General features: G+C 39.3%; 1 protein-coding gene across 2 annotated transcripts in view; it reads right to left on the bottom strand.

Moving 5' to 3' along the window:
* Positions 1-20,876: 20,876 nt before the first annotated feature.
* Positions 20,877-21,703, bottom strand: part of LOC124722114 (organic cation transporter protein-like) — a 199,027-nt gene continuing 198,200 nt past the window's right edge. For both annotated transcript variants that reach the window (XM_047247321.1, XM_047247320.1), the window contains exon 11: positions 20,877-21,598. In XM_047247321.1, the coding sequence (XP_047103277.1) occupies positions 21,437-21,598 (162 nt within the window). In that variant the 3' untranslated portion in view covers positions 20,877-21,436. The remainder of the gene's footprint in view (positions 21,599-21,703) is intronic.

Genomic DNA, 21,703 nt, shown 5'->3' with positions numbered 1-21,703 from the left:
TTGCTGCTGCAGATACAGTACAATGCTCTAGAGCCATGTGCAAAACATGAATTGTCTTCCAACTAGCTAGTGCCATGTGGCCATTTGGAGCCAGGTCTTGTTGCAACCACACATTCCTGTGACCATCTCTGCCAGAAATTATGTGAAGTGGCTACATTCCTGCCAAGTCTTTCTGCAATATTGCAGAAGTAATGTGCGGATTCTTGTAGCTGTGAGGTGTTGATAATGGCATATTTGTTACCTTAAAGGCATTCTTGACTAACATCAGCTCACCACATCCAATCTCAAAGGCAAATATTGCTCACAACTGTCACAGTGTGTATGTAAAGCGAACCTGTGTTGCATCCTCATAGTAGTGCTACTAGCACTTGCCTGAAATGATTGAGTAAAACCTAAATGAGGATAGCTAAACTCAAGACACTCCATCCTCCTAAGTATCAGCTTAGAGAGAGAGAGAGAGAGAGAGAGAGAGAGAGAGAGAGAGAGAGAGAGAGAGAGGGGGGGGGGGGGAGGGAGAGAGAGAGAGTAGCACAAGCTGAGTGTCTCTCATCTGACATTCCAACTCCAATTTCTGGCCGTCTTGGAGAATCTGTTGACAGTTATCATGTGTATCAATGGTGTAAGATGGCTGCTGGTCAGTATCATCAAAGGTGGTTGAGTCAATGGCAGTGGTGTGCTGATGCCACTAGCAGATCTTTCACTGCTGTTGTTTAGGTGAGTTTCCTGTGCCAAGCTGACAGAAAGATGGAAATGAAGGAGGAAATCTACTCCCAGTACAGGCTTTCTGACATGGTGACTAAAACTTGCCATGGAAACATGTCCTTAAACCTGAAATCCACAGTTTGAGAGGTGGTTATATAAACTGTCATGGAGGAATTGTTTGTAGCATGATGCTGGGTTGTCAATATAGTCCACTCCATCAGTGGTTCCCATCAGGCAGTGGTACTAACTTCTTCCCCAGTGTTTACAAGAAAGTATTGGTTGTTTGAATGATCTAACATGTAGAGCCTTGCACTGCCATATGTAATTGGGATGAAACTAGTTTTGCCCATGTATCATTGATGTAGGTGACTTGTACTAGTGCACTGATCTAGGGCACCTAATGCCAATAACCTTTCTCATTTAAGTGATCTCAAGGTCGTATGCAGTTGCACACTTTATTGCTGAAGGTTGCATGGAACCAACAGAGGCATGGCCAAGTCTGCCTGCCTGAGCTTGGAATGTTGACAGTGAGGGGTGTGTTTGCTTTGACTGGCTGAAGGTATCTGCTGTCATGGCAGTGGCAAGTGACATCATCTTCAGAAGCATCTATGTTCACTTAGAGCAGCTTGGCTGCCTACAGTAGTGTGGCATGGAGTGATGTGTGGCTGGGTTGGAGGTGTTAATTGTTGTCTGAGAAATCCATGTATTGTCAGAGTTGGAACATGGCTAGAATGCAATGAGCCAAAAATAAATTTCATGCTATCACTTCATTCTCATACTAGATCATGGCCATCTGCTACTATGGCAGTAAGCTGATGATCTGCAGTGTTCCCAGTGTGTGTTGTGACATCTCCAAAGATGAGAAGGCATAATGGTGCCTAGTCATTCATTATAAATGACAGGGACTAAATGGTGCTCCAGCATCTTGTATCATCTGTGAAGCAATGCTGCCTTCACCATATCACATGTTAGAGGTGTCTGAATATGAGATCTCACTGATGAAGACAGCATGGTGACCTAAATGGCTCAGTAGTGTGATGAACTTGGAGCTGCCATTGAAAATGTCGCAGTCATGCGGAAAACACTTGATGATAGCAAACCGTATTGCCAGTTATTCCCAATGGAAGGGTGGTAGTTTGGGGTGAGCACACAAATTTTGGCATGGATGTGGTGGTACAGGAGCTCAGAGAGCAATGGCAGGCAAGCTTCCCTGGTCCAAACGCAGCATGGAAGAAAATTCCACAAGAGTTTTATCACATGGTGTAGCTGGCCGGGCTCGTAATGACATCATGAATAGGTTCAGCAGAAGTGTTCCTGACATGGTGTGCCATTGTGTCTATCTATGATAGCCTGATGAACAGTGTCTTGTTGCTTGGAAAACATGTTACTAAAATCACCCAGAATGTCAGCAGTAACTACATGTTGTTCATGTCCACAAGGGTCCTGGTTGCCCCCAGCAACAAGGTACAGAAAAGTATCACTTTCATACTTCACAGAAGACATAGATCATTCCTGATGATTTGTAGCACTAAACAAAGAACTAGGACAGTCACTGTCTTGTACTTGGAGTTTTCCAGAACTGTAAATGCGTTACACCTCCATTGTTGGTGCATGGGCGATGAGACAAAGTATGTTCAGTAGTTCATGGTGTGTGCTGGCACTCATTGTGGGCTCACCAGTGTGAAGAGGATCCAGGTAGGGATAGTCAAAGCAGAATAATGTAGGTCACAAGTGCAGATAAATGTATGCTTTATTGTTAATATCATGATACACCAGAGTGTGTGTGTGTGTGTGTGCACATAGCTGTCATTCCGATTGAATTGCCAGACAGAGATTGTGGCCCTCTGACCAAAGAGTTTTCTATGGCAATCAGTGGTTGAGTCACCACATACCATAATTAGTCTAGCCTTGTATTAATAGTTGGTATGAGAATGTAATATAGGTGGCTGTAGAATACTACAGTAGTCCTCACTTAAAACTGATTGTTGAAGCTTTATAAATAGGGTTTTGTGAGAGAATTCATGTCTGTCTTAAAGCACATATCAGTTATGATATTCCAGCATTTCTGTGACACCCTTTTGTAAGACAAACATACCTTTGACCATTTGTAGTGCCCTTCATTGTATATGTTGAGTATACACTTTTAGTCCTATATGGAATGGGTGTTACACACTAGATCAGAATTCTAGGATGGATAGTATGATTCTTTTGTGAGTAATCCCCTTTGTAGACTAGTTGCATTTTACTAGTATCCTTCCAATGAATCAAAATCTGCCACAAACTTAACCTATGATGAAGCATATATGAGCATTCTATTTTGTATCCACAGAAATTGATACAACCAGAAATCCATGTGAGTTGACTAATACACCTGTGACTCACTGATATTATAATTATAAGATACTATGTTTTTGCATTTTATGCAGTGTACTTGTTTACGCTATTTAACATTAAATGCAAGTTGCCAGTCTTTGCACCAACTTGGAAAAACATTGCCCAAAATCCAGTCGAATCTTGATAGGATTTCAGACTGTGCTTTATTATTGATAACTGCATTGCAAAAAGTCTGAGTTTACTATGAATATTGACTGCAGATCATTAATATACAACACTAGTGGCCTGCCTCAGCTTTTCACAGGCAGCAGTGCATATTATTGCTTTATTACTAGACCTGCATCATTTACCAGTCATGACAGGACCAACTGCATTAAAATTAAATGCATACCAGAACATATTCATTCAACATGTTAAGAAAATTGTTCGCAATAAGGGTATACATAACAGATGAATACAATATTACTTTGTTCAGTCAGTTTTAGTCACTGTTGAAAAATTCTTCCCTAGAGCATAAAGGGTGCTGTTTCAAATCCTGTGCAGTTTTCCATTTAAATGGTCCACAGCCTCCATCTTATCCTGGCATCAAACATTGCTGAGGCTGCATATTAGGTTTGCTTGCATCGTTTTATTTTTGGTGAACCACTCTTTGATGTTTTCATTGAGTATATCTGTTGCTTGTAGAGTTTGTGGGACAGTTTTTCCTTTTGCAAAAAGTGTGGTGTCATCAGCAACTTTAATATATGGTTGTTACAACCTATATTATTGACACAAAAAGGAAACAGAAGAAGTCTTATAACAGTTCCCTGAAGTACCCCATGCTCCAGTTTTTTATCTTGGGAGACTTCCGCACTACCTACCTTTGGTTTTCAAGATGTGATTGAAGAGCTGGCACAACAACACCTGTGGTACAATAATGCCATAGTTTATTAAGCAGAATCTCGTGTGACAGGTAGTCAAATGCCTTCCTAAGATCACAGAGTACAGGTGCCACAATTTCTCTGTCCTCAGATCCCAGCCTCATGTCCAATGCTGCTGAAACTATTGACTTCCCATTGCGAAAACCATGCTGTGTGTCCTGGAAGAGCTTACTGTGTTCAAAGTAACTTAGTACTGGGTGTTTCATCACAGACTCCATAACTTTAGCTAAAATTGGGGCTATTGAAATGGGTCTAAAACTAGACTCTTCACACTGGTTACCTTTTTTGCAGACTGTTACTGTCTGGGCCAGTTCCACAAATTCTGGGGAGACACCATAGGGTAAACATTTGTTGAGTACTTTGGCTAGTGGTTGAGCATGCTCCAGAATAATTTTCTCCAGGATTTTGAAGGACATTCCATAGATATCTGTGCTCTCTGAATGGTTTTATGTATTCAGTGTTTTTACAATACCCTTAGGGTTCACTTCATTCCTATTTTAGCGCAAGCCTGGTATTTCACTTTTAGTATTTTTTACTATCCTAACATATACTGACTGAAGACATCAGAGCTACATGAATTTAAGGCAGAGGTAGGCTTCTTCCTGTGCTCATTTACCAGATTCCAAGCTGCTTTATGTGGATTATGAGCCTCATTAATGAACCTATCGTTGTATTTCTTTTTTGCATCCTCCACTTACTGTCTGTAAATTCCCTTTGCTCTTAAGTATTTACAGTGAAGCAGTTCTTTAGTTGGAAGATTTAAAACTGTCTTCATCCAGTCCATGAACTTTATGACAGTGTGTTTTGATTTATCTAACTCAGTTGTGTACCATATAGCTTTAATAGATTTTTCTCTTGCTTATGATTTGCCTATAGGGATCTTCATCTCTGCCCAGACAACTTACCTGGAAGAGCAGTAACAAATTATACACACAAACCTTCATCATGAATTAGTTTATCTGTTATTGAAAATTGTTTAATATCCCTACAGTAGTTCCTGAGATTAGCTTTTACATACAGACAAAAAAATGTGGTGGGCGGCTTTAACTTACAATATGTATGGATGCATAGATTCTGGATAAGCTGCATTGCTCTCTGGAGCTGTGATGGCTCTATACTTTACTGCTTTTTCTGTCATGTACTGCCTTTCTTTAGCTGACTGTTTCATAGGTCCCATCACTGGCACCAGGTGTCACTCCAAATGCCATTCGTCATAACTGAGTCTCTCTATTACAGAGACCATATCAAAACCCCTGCAGCAGTTCCTGAAATTAGCTTTTAAAATACACAGGAAAATGTGGTAGGGTGCTTAGTTTTTAATATGTATAGATTAGCAACAAGTGTTCCAACAAGCTTCGGTGGAACATACATCAGGTTACTTCTATATCTGTCAATTACTCTGCCTCCATACTTTGTCCCACATATCAAGAAATATTCAATCAAGTCGCAAATTGAATTAGATACTCCATATGATAGTACTTTCATTACCAAGCTTGGTGTGTAACTGAGTCAAATATGTAGTGGCTATGATTATGAGGAAAGCAAGAACAACAATAACAATACAATGATAATTTCTAAAACAAAACAATGAATGAAGTCCAGACAGAATTTCTAGCCTCATAACAAGTCAACGAGAAATGTCCATAACCCAAGGAAACAGTTGCAAATCAGTGGTATTTGAATAGCATAGAAAAATTGTCTCGATGACGATGTAAATTTTGTTTGCTTTTTTAAGAATATTCATTTTCATTATTTTATGTGTGTCAGATCATTGAAATGAGATGGAGGGGTATACAGGATATTAGTTTATGACAATAAATGGCAGCACCAACAATGTGAATCCAATTCTACATCTACATCTACATTTATACTTCGCAAGCCACCCAACGGTGTGTGGCGGAGGGCACTTTGCCACTGTCATTGCCTCCCTTTTCTGTTCCAGTCGTGTATGGTTTGCGGGAAGAACAACTGTCTGAAAGCCTCCATGCGTGCTCGAATCTCTCTAATTTTACATTCGTGATCTCCTCGGGAGGTATAAGTAGGGGGAAGCAATATATTCGATACCTCATCTAGAAACGCACCCTCTCGAAACCTGGACAGCAAGCTACACCGCGATGCAGAGCGCCTCTCTTGCAGAGTCTGTCACTTGAGTTTGCTAAACATCTCCGTAATGCTATCACGGTTACCAAATAACCCTGTGACGAAACGCGCCGCTCTTCTTTGGATCTTCTCTATCTCCTCCATCAACCCGATCTGGTACGGATCCCACACTGATGAGCAATACTCAAGTATAGGTCGAACGAGTGATTTGTAAGCCACCTCCTTTGTTGATGGACTACATTTTCTAATGACTCTCCCAACGAATCTCAACCTGGTACCCACCTTACCAACAAATAATTTTATATGATCATTCCACACGCATACTCCCAGATATTTTACAGAAGTAACTGCTACCAGTGTTTGTTCTGCTATCATATAATCATACAATAAAGGATCCTTCTTTCTATGTATTCGCAATACATTACATTTGTCTATGTTAAGGGTCAGTTGCCACTCCCTGCACCAAGTGCCTATCCACTTCAGATCTTCCTGCATTTCATTGCAATTTTCTAATGCCGCAACTTCTCTGTATACTACAGCATCATCCACGAAAAGCTGCATGGAATTTCCGACACTATCTACTAGGTCATTTATATATATTGTGAAAAGCAATGGTCCCACAACACTCCCCTGTGGCATGCCAGAGGTTACTTTAACGTCTGTAGACGTATCACCATTGATTACAACATGCTGTGTTCTGTTTGCTAAAAACTCTTCAATCCAGCCACACAGCTGGTCTGATATTCCGTAGGCTCTTACTTTGTTTATCAGGTGACAGTGCGGAAATGTATCGAATGCCTTCCGGAAGTCAAGGAAAATGGCATCTACCTGGGAGCCTGTATCTAATATTTTCTGGGTCTCATGAACAAATAAAGCGAGTTAGGTCTCACACGATTGCTGTTTCCGGAATCCATGTTGATTCCTACAGAGTAGATTCTGGGTTTCCAAAAACGACATGATACTCGAGCAAAAAACATGTTCTAAAATTCTACAACAGATCGACGTCAGAGATATAGGTCTATAGTTTTGTGCATCTACTCGATGACCCTTCTTGAAGACTGGGACTACCTGTGCTCTTTTCCAATCATTTGGAACCTTCCATTCCTCTAGAGACTTGCGGTACATGGCTGTTAGAAGGGGGGCAAGGTGAGGTAATAATAGATATTTGTTAGGAAGCAGACAGAGTGTCAAGTGTGTTAATTTCAACCATCCTGGCTCAGTGGAAAGAACCCATACATAGTAGAATGTTACATTTTCCTACATTTTGAACAGTTTGTCCATTTTTCCACCATACTGAAATCTTATCAACATGTCCTACTGTTGAGATTAAAATTTCTCACAATGTTGTGTAAAACATTTTAGAGTTTCTTGTTGCATCAAATCTGGTGCAACTATCAGCTTTCAACAAAACCCTCCATCACTTTCATTAGAAACAACTGACTGTTATGGTTGATGTTGTGGCAGTCTCACAAATAAACACAGAATAATGTTTGATGAAACTAAAATCTTGTCCCATGCTTCTACATACTGGAATACTTTTATTAAAGAAGTAGTGCAAATTAGAATGTGCAGTACAACTTTTTGGGGAAAGCAGTTTTAATCTTGGTAGTGTGTGGACTCAAGTTCTGGATACAGGGAAGACACAGAGAAATGCACTGAACTGTTCATGTTCTTATGACAATGCTGGCATCACCAGTACAGACATGGACACAGTTCCCATCAGTGCAACATAATTATGACATTTGTCAAATAATCACAGGCCATGTATGGGCTATAATTAGTTACCAAATCATCAGCCATGACAGTAGTCCTTGAAGACAATGGAGTATTTTGTCAAAGGTTTGAAGTTGTGCCCATATTTGAGGCAACAGTAATCTGAAGATGTTTAATACATGTCCTATTGTTGTCTTCAGATAATATAGATGGTACTTCATCATAAATAGCTGTAAGAAATCTTACAGTGTAAAAGGATTATGCTTTCTTACTCCAGGTGTTCCCTGCATCATACCAATTGGTGATCATCTTAGGGAGATGGCCATTACTACATGAGTTAAAGTTTCACAAACCCAATAATTCAGAGTTGAGTACTGGTCACTTTCACAAGGCTAATATTGCCATAACCTATTCACCTGTTTTATTTATCTCAAGTAGACGAACTGCATGCTGATGAAGTGAATGGATGTTGGATAAAACATTTATAACTGGGTAATTTCTAGGTAATGTGCAACGCCCTAGCTTTTAGAGGCTTTCTGAGACAAGTGAGGCTTTGTATAAGCAGGCTTTAATTCCCTTAGCTTCTTGTGGGCTTGTGAGAGAACATGTGGCTTTACTTCTATCTTTTCCAGAGAGACCAATCCCTGTTCATTGAATTATGCATCTTTTACAAATTTTGAGAACAATCTCTTTTTGTTCCATTGTAGCTCTCACACTTTGTGCGAAAACATACATGCTCCAATTACCATACACACTGGTTGCTTCAGAGCGATGTAGATGGTGTAGAACTAGTGCAAGGACATCAAATGAACTTTGCAATTGAACTGATCAGTGACTCACCTTTTGCTACGTATTCTACCTGGCAATGCATTTAATGGATTAACTGAATCACTTCATAAATTCATTATACAATACAAATTCAAAATTATAATTTCACATTTTGTATAGCTTTAATTACATCAACAAAATAGTTTCCTACATTTATATACAAAATGTGTGTTCAAACATTGAATCTAACATAAATAATATTAATTTTATTATTTTTCAAAAAACTTAATTTTTTCATATATTGGATTTATTTCAGAATTTACTTATTTTATTATATTTTAGTTTGAACTCACTGACATGAAAGTTGTTAATAATAAACTTTCAAATAACATAAAAAGTTTGTTGGTAAGTTAGTTATTTATCATGTAAAATAATTTCTTTTATACATATATAATTTTGTTTCTTAGTGAGAGTGTGGGAGTAGTCAGCAGAAAGTGAGATGTGAACATTGGCTTTGTTTCATGCACATGTTGTGTCTGTCATTGCTCATTTTAAGTATTATTATTTGGGAAGTAGGAAATAAATGTACTAACAGTGAAAATGATCACTTGTGATTTTTATTACTTGTATTCGGAGCCCACCTATTTATAACCTCAAACTTTGGCAGCAACTCATGATTTTTTTGTCAATTACGAAAGAAATACCCATTCATTAATAATAAAAAGAGAATATTGTAAAGGTAACCATGCTGAATTTTTAGGACTAATTATTTCATGTACCAAATTATTTATGTCTTTGTGTTTTACAAAAACGTAACGTAATGCTTTTTTTATATAATACTTTTGTGTGTAACAAAATTTCCCCATTTTTCAAGAGACCTGCCATTTATATTTCCCTTAAAATCTGAAATATTGCAAATCTCAGAACATCATTGTGTTCAGAAAATTTTGGATTGTAACTTCTGAAGTACAGAAGTTTAAGATAAACTAACTACTTTCTCTGAAAATGGAACAACTGGTCTACAGAACTAACTAGTTAGTTGGTTCTTAAGCTCCAATGTTCACACTTGCATTTTTGCATAGTTATGAATTTACAGTATCTTTGGATCATATTTTCTCCTGAACTAATAAATTTTAAGTGAAAATGATTATCCCACAATGTTCACTGCTGCAGAATTATTTCTATAGCAATGATAATATTAAATGCTTTACCAAATGGAAAAGTTGATAGATACTCATAAATTTATGGCACAATTACAATTCTGTAATAAAGATAATAAAGGGTGGCTGTAGCATGTAAAAGGGTTCAATGAAAAATGTTAGATTTCAGCACCCCCAGTTTGGCCATTCATAATATTGTATTGATAATATACTAGATGATACATTCTGAGAATACTTTCCAAATCCAGTACTTTTGTATTCTTCGGCATAAGCACAGTAACATTCCTTAGTCTACAGCACAAATTTCATGTAACATCAGACATGTAATTATAAAGCATTACCCTTAAAATATAGATACAGCATACAGAATTTTGAATCATCCTATTATAAAAGGAAAACAAAACACTGGACATTATCTCAATTTCAACAAAAAATGTTCACCACATTCAAAAAGAAGAATGAACTAGCTTATGTCCTATCACAGCCTCAAAGAGGGACATTCATGAAGCCCTTTTATAAGAAAATTGAGAGATTTATTCTCTCACACAACACCTGGTCACATCAATAGGCAGTGCACATTCATCTTACATTTGTCCTTTCATCAGATGTTGCTTCCTTCCTCATTTTTCTAAGTTTCTCTGGTGAGGGTAAGTACCCCATCAGTACATGAAAATAATCAAACAAAATTCTGTTTTGTAACATCGTCACTACCTTTTATCTGTCATGACATCTAAATGCATGGTGTAAACATTATCATCTTTTTCTTGTGCCTTTGGTTGGTTGGTTGATTGATTTGGGGGAAGGGACCATACAGATTAGGGAAGGACGGTGAAGGAAACTGGCCATGCCCTTTCAGTGGAACCATCCCAGCATTTTCCTGAAGGGATTTAGGGAAATCATTGATAATCTAAATCGGAATAACCAGATGGGGGCTTGAACTGTCGTCCTCCCAAACACGAGGCCAGTGTGCTAACCACAGCTCCACCTTGCTCAGTTTGTGCCTTTGTCCAACATCTGTGCATGTTTGGCATGGTTATTAACAGATTTTGCGTTGTTAATTTAAGTGGTGGCTGAATTTGCCACTTTATTACCTCCCAGAATGGAATATGTATACCGCAGCTGTATGGGTGCAAAGTGGGCAAAAGTTTTCTAAATGTTTGCAAATCACATAACTGAGATGTAATTTATGTACCAGCCCTGTATTCACATGATGGGATATGGGAAACTGCCTAAAATCACAGCCAGGTTGGCCAGCACAATGACTCACATCATCAGTCTGCCAGGTGGATTTGATCCAAGAGGGCTCCACCCCAAAAGCAACACTTTAGCATGCACAGTTATCTGGACAGGTAAAAGAAAAAAATAAACAAAACTCACACATGAACATAACCACAATAATTAATAATCAAATACTCTTTCAGATAAAATTTGAAATAACTTAGTTAAATAAGCCTTGTAAAAAGTATACCTGAACAGGGGTACCAGAACATGATGAAATTTTACACAATACAACAGTCTTATTTGAAAATTTCTTTCTTTCCCCTTTCCTTTTCGGTTTTTCCCCCTTAAAAAATTCAGCATTTTCCTTTCCATACTCTAACATGAGCTTGATCTTTAGAAAATTTTATTTTAACTATTGATTCTCTGTTGCCAGTGTCTTGGGTTGGAAAGTATTTACTTTCACTCATTTCCTTGGGTCTGGTAAAGCTACTGTTTCATTATTTACTTTCCTTACACACGCTGAACATGAAATACTTTCAGATTGAAGAAAGGACTGTAGTCAGTCACAAAATCTGTAATTTATTGCACATCCCCTTTGCCGACTTCATAAGCCAAATCCAAATGCATTCTGCAAACATTTCTAGCCATACTCCCCGCCCCACTCCTATGTGCCCTCTCATCTCCTTTCATGCAAGTTCGTTTTTCTCTGTGACGACACTGTCCCAGTCCCACTTGCCCCACCATATTCAGGCCCATATGAGGTCATAAACCACATCATATCACAATGGACATCCTGGTTAAAGGCTTGCCACTCACTGTTCCTCTCCACTGCATGAAACCAGCACACCTCGACCCAGCGTCTTTCATGCCCGATGACGTTATGCAGCCTCCCCCAGCACTGAGGGCTCATGCTTAATCTATGACCCCTCAAAGCTGCCACTGCAGCTCTCACTCAAATATGCATCTGCATCACCATCAACGCCATTCCTCCTCAGGTTCTCGCCCTCTCTCTCTACTTCCTCCTCCCTACCCCCCCTTGTGGTTCTGCAAATTGACATCCTGCCTGAAGATGTGGAGGATGTCACTATCCTCATCAACAACAACCACATCTTCATCCTGCTGCAAGACAACTCGCCCCACCCTACCGAGGACCCCATTCATCAGTCAATCGCCGGCTACCTTCCACTCCCAAGCAGGGTTGACCACACAGTCCTCCGAACTACAGTAACCCCCCTAGGGAGGATTACACTTTGAATGCTGCCAGCCAATCATATGTGGGACACAGTCCCACCCCATACTGCTCCATCCTCATGTGTGGGCTGATACCTCATCCACCCACAGCACCTAGAGGCGTGGTCCCTGCTGCAACAACCTCCAGAGATGGACATCTCCATCACATCACTGCCATCTTCCTCACCACCTTCACTGCCAGACACACCCCACTTCCACTGCACTCAAACCGTGCTCCACACTGTGGGGAGGGGGGACTGTGTGGCATTGACAAGTTCAAATGACATATCTTCGCCATCACAAGTTCTTTGTTTTTAGACAACATAGTTGTGTGGAGAAATAACAATTAATTTACTTATAATCAATTATTCAAACTGACAGTCACAATTGCATTAGTTTATTTTGCTGCCAACCGGTTTCGACCCGCAATGGGGTCATCTTCAGGGCAGTTTACACCATCTGGTCGCCCACTGGAGTCGTCACCCTGCCTGTGCACAGGGAGCGACCAGATGGCATAAACTGCCCTGAAGATGACCCCATCGCAGGTTGAAACTGGTTGGCGGCAAAATAAACTAATGCGATTGTGACCGTCATTTTGAATAATTGCAAGTTCCTTGGCTCTGTAACCTCATGGCCCACACCATCTTGCTAGTTAAGTTCAATGTATGATTTGTTATAATGTGAACATCTGTATGAAATAACCGGTTCTTACAGAAATTAGTGTGTTTCTTTGGGCTACAACCCAACAGAAATCTCACACCTTCAATAAACATGTGCAGTCTTGATTTTGTAAGTGCAGTCATGTACCACATATTTAATGAATATCATCAACGTACTGTCCCAATTAGATAATGTGCATGTGTAAAACAACTTTTCTAGAAGTAACAAACTACTGCCAAACAACCCTGCTAACAAATTTTTCCAAGGTCATAGAGAAACTGGAGTGCAGCAGAATTGTGGCAGCCATAAAATTCTCAGTCAATGTCAGTTTGCTTTCTGGCAAGGTCTATCAGTTAATGTTGCTATTTTCTCCTTTATCAACCAAATTCTGCAATTGCTTAACAGCAAACTGACACCAGTCTGAACCTATGTGACCTGTCCAAGGCTTTTGGCTATATCAACCTTGAAATTCTGCTAAATAAAACATAAGTCTATGGGTTCAGTGAACTAATGGGGAGTGTATCCAGTCCTATCTAACAGACAGGAAGCAGAGGGTAACAATTATTAGCAATAATGGAATTCCAACTTCATCTAAGTGAGACACAGTTGATACCAGAGGACCAGAAGGTTCAGTGCAGGGGTCCTTACTGTTTTTTACGTTTATAAATGACAAGTCAATCTGTACCATTACAGTGAACAAGTTCACCCTCTTTAAAGTTGATACTTCTCACCTAATTGATAAAACAGTGGGGAAAAATCTGTAAAACTTTGATAACAATGTATTTATTGATATCACCATGGTGACTGACAAATCAGCTAACTCCAGTAAAATGACTGTGTAAAAGCATCTTGGAGATGTATTCATGGCTTCTTCAATGTGTGCTAAGAGAGAGAGAGAGAGAGAGAGAGAGAGTGTGTGTGTGTGTGTGTGTGTGTGTGTGTGTGTGTGTGTGTGTGTGTGTGTGTGCGCGCGCGCGCACATGCGCATGCACATGCGCTCGCTCCTCACAAGTGCTTTGATGCTTAGTTAATTATTTGCTGTGCTCTATGACAGAGTTGTTCATTTTTAGTTGAGATAACTCAAAAATTCCTACACTAGTGACTACTGACTAGAACGTGGATACATTAATAACAATAGAGTAAGATCCATCACTGTTGCAAACTTTGGAGTCATTTTCGACATCAGTCAAGCAGGCACATACACTAGTTTCTATGCCAACAGCTTCTACTTCAACCCCAGCTGAGAAAATAAGTCATCATGCCAGTCTAGACATGCATCATGCTTCATCTCCACCAAACACTGGTAATGTGAAACTGCCATTATTTTGGTCAACAAACATTGAATTGTGATTTATTCAATTTGAAGCAATATTTTACAAAAACTGAGTGCACCATGACTTTGAAAATTATACATTAGTGTTAGCACAGCTAGACTGTGATCACATCAAAAATGAGAAGCATGTGCTATATGAACAATTGTATGTTAACCTGAAAGAGGCTCTAATTAAATGTCATTCTGTTCCACTCCATGAATATTTTAAAAACTTGCTCTCATCCCAAACCTACATGCATTTGAAGCCTTCAGAACTGCTGTGGAAATTACATTTATGTGCATGCAAAGACTTTTTGACTGAGACTACTTTACACCTTATATGGCTCAATATGCTTCCCACAAAGTTACACTCTGTGTTAGCTGCTGAAATTAATATCCTACTCAGAGATTTTGCTAAGAAGGCTGCTTACCTTGAAGACAGTGTTTCTTGTGATCAGTTTTCATTTCCATCTGAGAGCAGCTCTGGACTGCACATGCTCTGCAATGTATTGACTAGAGACCTGTAATGGGCATGACTACAATTGACAAAACTACCTCTGACTTATCCTGTGCCACAACATGTACACAACAAGCAAGTGATACCTGTTCTGAAATTCCACACCAGTTCACATCCCCCAACAAATCTCTAGAATGAAAAAACCAAACTTCACCAGTAACACAAGTGATTCTTCCAGTTGGTGTTGGTACCACAAAATGTTTGGTACCAATGCAAAAAAATGTTCTGCACCATGTGCATAATCAAATCTCAGTGACAAATGTTAGTCGGCATTCTTGCTCATCATCCATATGAAACACAGCTGACCACAACCAGTGCCCTAAATTGTAGCAAAGTGGTGGTTGTAGCACCACAACATTCCAACAGACTGTTTTTATCAGGGACTGGAACACTGGTTCCAAATTTCTAGTCAACTCTGGCTCAGAAATTAGTGTTTTTACCATGGCATCTGTGTTTTGAACCAACTTCAGACACACCCCATACATTGACAGCAGCAAACAATACCCACATCAAGATGTATGCAAATGTGGAATTGCAACACATTTCTGCCCTTCCTTCTGCCCATCATAGAAGTTCATTCTTGCTGATGTTAGTGGGCTGATTTCCTACTTTTTTGCAAGGTGATGGCTGTCTAGTGAGTCTGTCCACTGACAGTTTTCCAGCATTCACATCACCTGCACTAATTCATGATGAGTATGCTGAGCTCACTTTAGATTGCCTGAAGATCTCCACATCATCCTGCACTAAAGTGGACAACACACATGTGCAGAATGTGGGGAGAAACCCTTTCCTTCTGATACTATATCCATGAAAGACAATGAATTTTATGCCATCTCCAGAAACACTATTGGTGGTAAACTATTGCATGAATTTCTTGTTCTGATAGACCCTGCCAAAGTATGTGAAAAACATTCACACACACTCCACACAGCATCACTTAAAAACAATGCCTGGACAGCCTATCTTCTCCTGTACCTGTTGCCTGCTATCAGATAAATCAAAAACAGCATAACAGGCATTGCACAAAATGTTATCAGAGGGCACTGTATCCATGTCAGAGAGTGATGGGGCATCGCCATTCTGGATAGCAAAAAAGGAAGATGGCACATGGAGGCTATGTGGTGACTACAGAGCTCTAAATACTCATACTATACCAGATCATTACCTGGTCCCAATATCACAGACTTCAACTACACACTTTGTGATGCATCTGCATTCAGCATCTTTGATTGTGCCAAAGTGTTCTCCCAAATTCCCATGGCCAAAGACTATTCCAGTACAACTTTATGCCCTGTGGGTTACATAACACCACAAATACATGACAGAGGTTTATGCATGGTGATTTATGAGACCTCTCATTCATCTTTGACTATGTTGATGACATTTTGATCTTTTCCAAATCCCTGCAAAGTCATTTTCAGCATCTTGAACAGCTCGTTCACCATAATGAGGATTATAGTCCTGTCATCAATCCTGCAAAGTGCGTGTTCTCCAGACCTGAAGTTTCCTTTTTGGGCTACAAGACTTCCTGTCCTGGCCTAGTCCACTGCAGTGAAAGGTTTCTGCCATTCAAGATATGCCATGCCCCACTACATATAAAGAAATCCGTCAATTCATCGGAATGATAAATTATTATGGTTGTCATCTACCATCCGTAACAGTGACACAACAACCTCTTGATTGACTTCTCGTGGCCAAAAGTACCTCCAGCAACAGGCAAGTCCCATGGTATGTGGAAGCAGCAGCAGCTTTCAAAAATCTAAAAACAGCACTGTGTGAGGCTACATCACTTGCACGTCCAAAGCCTCGGGTGCCAATCAGGCTTTTTGTTGATGCTAGTCAGGCAGCGCTGGGTGTGGCAGTACAACAAAAAGTACACAGTTCATGACAAACATTAACATTCTTCTCCAAGCATCTGAAAGAAGCACAAACAAAATGGAGAGCCATAGACAGAGAACTGCTGGCCATGTACCTTGCTGTCAAACACTTCCAATCTATAGTAGAAGGTCAATGCTTTGCAGTATTTTTTGATCATCGGCTTCTCATGTCCATTCTCCAAAGGCCAACAGAACAAACCTCATGACATCAAGTGAGAGATGCAGACTTCATGGCTCAGTTCACAACCGACAATCACCACATCAAAGGCAAAGATAAAAGTGTCATTGACTGCCTCTGGTGAGTGGTGGCTGGCAAGTATTGCTATGGGTGGACTGGACAAAGACTGCAGATAGCCAGTGCATAGACACCTTATCCAACAGTACACCCACAGCGCAAACTCTGCCTCACTTTGTCTGGTGCATGTACCAGTTGATGGTTCCTCATATGAAATGTGGGGTGACAGTGGTGGCAACCAATTACATCTGCTTATCCTACAAAAAAAAAAAAAAAATTATGAGGTCTTCAATGCAATCCACAACATATCACAAAAAATGGCTCTGAGCACTATGGGACTTAACTTCTGAGGTCATCAGTCCCCTAGAACTTAGAACTACTTAAACCTAACTAACCTAAGGACATCACACACATCCATGCCCGAGGCAGGATTCGAACCTACGACTGTAGCGCCTAGAACCGCTCGGCCACTCCGGCCAGCACAACATATCACATCCCAGTATCAAGGCATCATTCAAATTAGTGACAAGCAAGGTTGTCGGGCCTGGGGTTGAAAAGTATAGTCATACATGGGCTCATTCCTGCCTTGTATGCCAATGAGACAAAATCTCATGGCATGTTCATGCCGCTACTCAGGTCTTCCCTCTACCATTGGCATGCTTTGCCCATATCCACTTAGACCTGGTTTGCAAATTACCACACACTGACAGTCAGCGTTACCTCCTAACCATTATTGATCATTACAGCAGGTGGCCCAAGGCCACACCTCTCACTGACATCACCAATGAATCTCTTACCACAGCACTGATCAACATATGGTTTTCTCACCGTGGCGTTTCTCTCACCATCACAATTTACCATGACCATCAGTTTGAAGCAATGCTATTCAACCACGTACTCAACTTGTATGGTACCCATTATGGTCATATCACAAGCTATCATCCTGTTAGCAACGGCACATCTAAACGCATCCATTGGTCACTCAAATCTGTCATTGTGTGCCGCAAAGAGTCATGAACTGATAGTCTGCTCTGGGTACTGTTCGGCCTCTGGACAGCATTAAATGATGATTTGTCCTGTTCTCCAGCACAACTACTCTTTGGTGAACAACTGCAGGTGCCAGGTGACTTCATTGCACCTTCACCAGCACAGATTCCCAGGGACCGGCTGAACTTTAGTAACAAATTGGAGCAACACATCATTTGTCTACAGCCATGCAAACCACAATGCCATAGTCAATGTGATAGTTCATCTTCAAAGAACTACATGCATCAATGCATATATGGCTGCGTAGTGATGTGGTTTGGCTGCCTCTCATTTCCCCATACTCTGGTCCATACGAAATGCTCTCAAGGGGACCTAACACTTTCCTTAACCACAAGGGAGCAGACACTGAGACAGTATCAATAGAAAGACTCAAACCTGCCTTCATTGTTCCTCCCTGAGATGAACTACCATGCAACCCACCTGTGCTGACACCTGCACCAAATGCCCCTGCAGCCACACCTGCTGCACCACTATTCACTTGCACTGGCAGACAAATAAAATGCAAATTCTCATCAATTCCTTGTGCACCAGGCTATCATGTGCACAGTAAGGAAGGGGTGGGATGGCTTCACTCTCCAAAACTCCAATGGCAATGCCTCCCTCTGTGCCAACTTATGCTCGGGTGCTCACAATGGCTCTCACTGTTCCCACCTCTGTCAAGAAATGGACCATCCATGCCTCCACACAAGTGGCCTGCCACAGGCATGAGTTGGTCACCTCCCAAATGTCCTTGAGGAGGATGGAAGTCAGGTGAGGAACAATGTGCCATTGATCCGAGCTGTAGCCACTACAACTATTAAAGTGAGGGGAGCATCTGTGGTGACCACTATACCAACAAATTTATTAACTTTAGTGAAATTACTGTGTACAAACTTATTGGAGATGTATTCATGGCTTCTTCAATATGTGCTGAGTATATATGTAGCTGTGCTCCTCACAAGTGTTTTGATGCTTAACAAATTACTTGCTGCACTACATGACAGTATTGTTCATTTGTGGTTGAGATACCTCATAAATCCCTTTCATTATCTCCTACATCATCAACTGGTTTAGCTGTAATGGACTTTCAAAATGTTAAAAACTAGTTATGTATACTTTCTCATGACACAGAAAGAACAAGAAACATACATACAATAAAAAATGGGCAACGAATACAGCCAGTGGACAATGCTAAGTCCATGGGTGTGAACAGTGATAGGAAACATGAGGGATAATTAGCCCCTAGGAAAAAAACAATCACTCATAAGATATGCATTATCATTCAAGACATTCTTGCAGGAATCTGTTTGAGAAACAACAGTTTTTTACAGTGCGTTCTCAGTATATCTTCTCAATTATATGTTGCATGACGAGACCACTCATTTTTCAAAACTAGTAGTTCATATCGTACAAGGCCAAACCATTACTTACATAGCAACCAGACAAACTTTATCCTTATGCTCAAAGAATTAAACTATGCACATATGAAAATTTTCAATGCTCTACCTAGGTACACCAAAAGTCTTGCTCTTGAAACACTAAAATTCAATGGAAAATTGAAAGAATGCCTGCTGAAAAATTCATTCTACCCAGTAGTGAATTTTTAGCATAACTGAGCATGTATGCTGTCCTGTTCAGTGCAAGCATAAACAGAAATTATTTTTTCTAGTAAAAGGTATACTGTATTGATTTTTGAAATATTAGTCTACTACTAATATGATTGTCTCATAGTGTATGTACAAATATTAATTCTGATGCCTTCTTGTATTATGAACCTTATTTATTTTCTTGTCTTATGATGTAACATTAGTTGATATGAGCATTATCATGAATTTACAATATTATGCTCTACTTTATCCATTATTATAATTTTATGAAAAATTCACGGTTATAAATATTGTAAAAATGATGTCTCATTCCACATCCTAGCAGATCTAATGCTGTTGGGATCAATGGAACTCTCAATAAATGAAAATAAAAACTATTATGTTGCCTCATAGCGTGAAACTGCTTCACAAGTAACTAGAACTGTACACGGTCAGTTATAAACTACTAAAACTTATAACCTAGAGAAAGTTGGCCTCTTCCAGTCATTGTGGTGGGGTAAACTGGATTTTACTGACTGGAGGCCATGTTACTGAGAGAACCCTTTTTAATCTACACAGCTTACCAGCTTTGTAAATATACTACAGCGTTTAATGGCTCTCATCAATTTTTAGCGGGCATTGAGGTACTAAATTCCAGAATGGTGTGCCTCATGTGAAAGTGGCTGTAATTTTTCCAAGATATACACTATTTTATTGATAGTAAGATGTGTGCACAGAAGGAAGCTATTGTGGCAGTTCTGCTCACACTATCAAATGCTATATAAAACGCATGAAGATCTCAATGATTGAGCGGATGCTACACATGTACATGTACACACATGCATACATTTCTCTATACACAGCAAACTTTTTTTTTAACCATGTAGGTACTGTTTTACTACATTAATCTTTACACACTATATTTTCGCTCTTTGGTAATCCTTACATTGACATTTTTCTTTTTCCTAATCACACATGTGATATAAATAAAATACTCAATTTTATTGATTATTTACTGTTATTGCACCTAAGCATTGTTTGTTCTACCTCCCGTTATACTGTAATCATTAATGGATTCATTAAAATTCTAGTCTAGACATAAATTTACACAAAACCCCTCATATTGCATCTACTAAGTGTCATATTTAGGTAAATTTACACATGACAGAGTCAGATAGATGACTAATCCAACTGGTAGTATGAACTAAGTGAACTGGAAATGCAGTGTAGGCAAATTCTGTAATGAAGATAAGGTCAGTACAGCAATTATCATGATCTATGAGGGCCTTCTTACTTCATTTGGAATGAAAAAAGTAGCAAAAATTGACAATACTTAAAGGTACATCACACAATCTTCTGGAAATCACATTTGAGGATGCAAAGTACTTTTCTTTTGTAGTAAACTGGCTGAATAGTCTTTTAATATACTACTATTACGTTTTTCATCTTTCAAAAATGTGCTTTAACTAACTTACAAATTAACTAACTAACTGAGAGTAGGCTTATGATGCATTTTATTTGCTAATTCAAACAGATACACTGTTTTGTATAAAAATTACATATTTTAAAACACATGTACTGTAACAAACTAGTTTTGGCATAGTTGTTAGAGTTAACAGTTGAACTTTCACACTTGTTTGTTCAGATGATCTGTAGCATGAAGTGGTAACTCCAATAAATTCTTGATAACTGATGAAGAAATGTAAAACTGTACACTTATAGATTCACACTTGGCACTAACAGGAGACAAGTTTTTCTTGTATCATTCAAACTCAACTGTAGTAACTCACAATCTCTCTATGCAGCATTACATTTTCTTTGCAGCCACAATAAATAATGAGAAAAGGCTGAAAATACTAAAATACTGCATGTATTCATTTAATCCTGATATTTCTCTCTTAGACTAATACTATGCATTATATAAATAGTTGGATCACAGCAGATGATACCATATGTATGTGAACTATGAAATATATTTTAACATGGCACATGATCTATGGCTTACATCATTTATCACAAAATGTTAATTTCTTTATTATGAAGTGAGTGTACATGTAGCAAAGTAACCAAATGCACTAAACCACTGTGTTTGGTTCGGAACGTCCAATATCTTCAGCTTCATGAATAGTATCTGGTAGACGTGTATTTTTTGTTTCCGGAAAAATAAGTGCTAGAAGGCCTGATGCTAGTGCCATTGCTCCAAAAACAGCCACTGGTAGCCATTCTGCATATGCCACCTAGAATGTAAAGTGGAACTCTTGGTTATGCTAACTCATTATGTTTATCACTGAAATTAAACAGAAAATGTTGTCACTGTATATCAGATATGGAAAAAGAAGAAG

The sequence above is a fragment of the Schistocerca piceifrons genome, chromosome X, assembly GCF_021461385.2.
Source record: "Schistocerca piceifrons isolate TAMUIC-IGC-003096 chromosome X, iqSchPice1.1, whole genome shotgun sequence".
Lineage (NCBI taxonomy): Eukaryota > Metazoa > Arthropoda > Insecta > Orthoptera > Acrididae > Schistocerca > Schistocerca piceifrons.
This window is presented reverse-complemented; position numbering and strand designations above follow the sequence as displayed.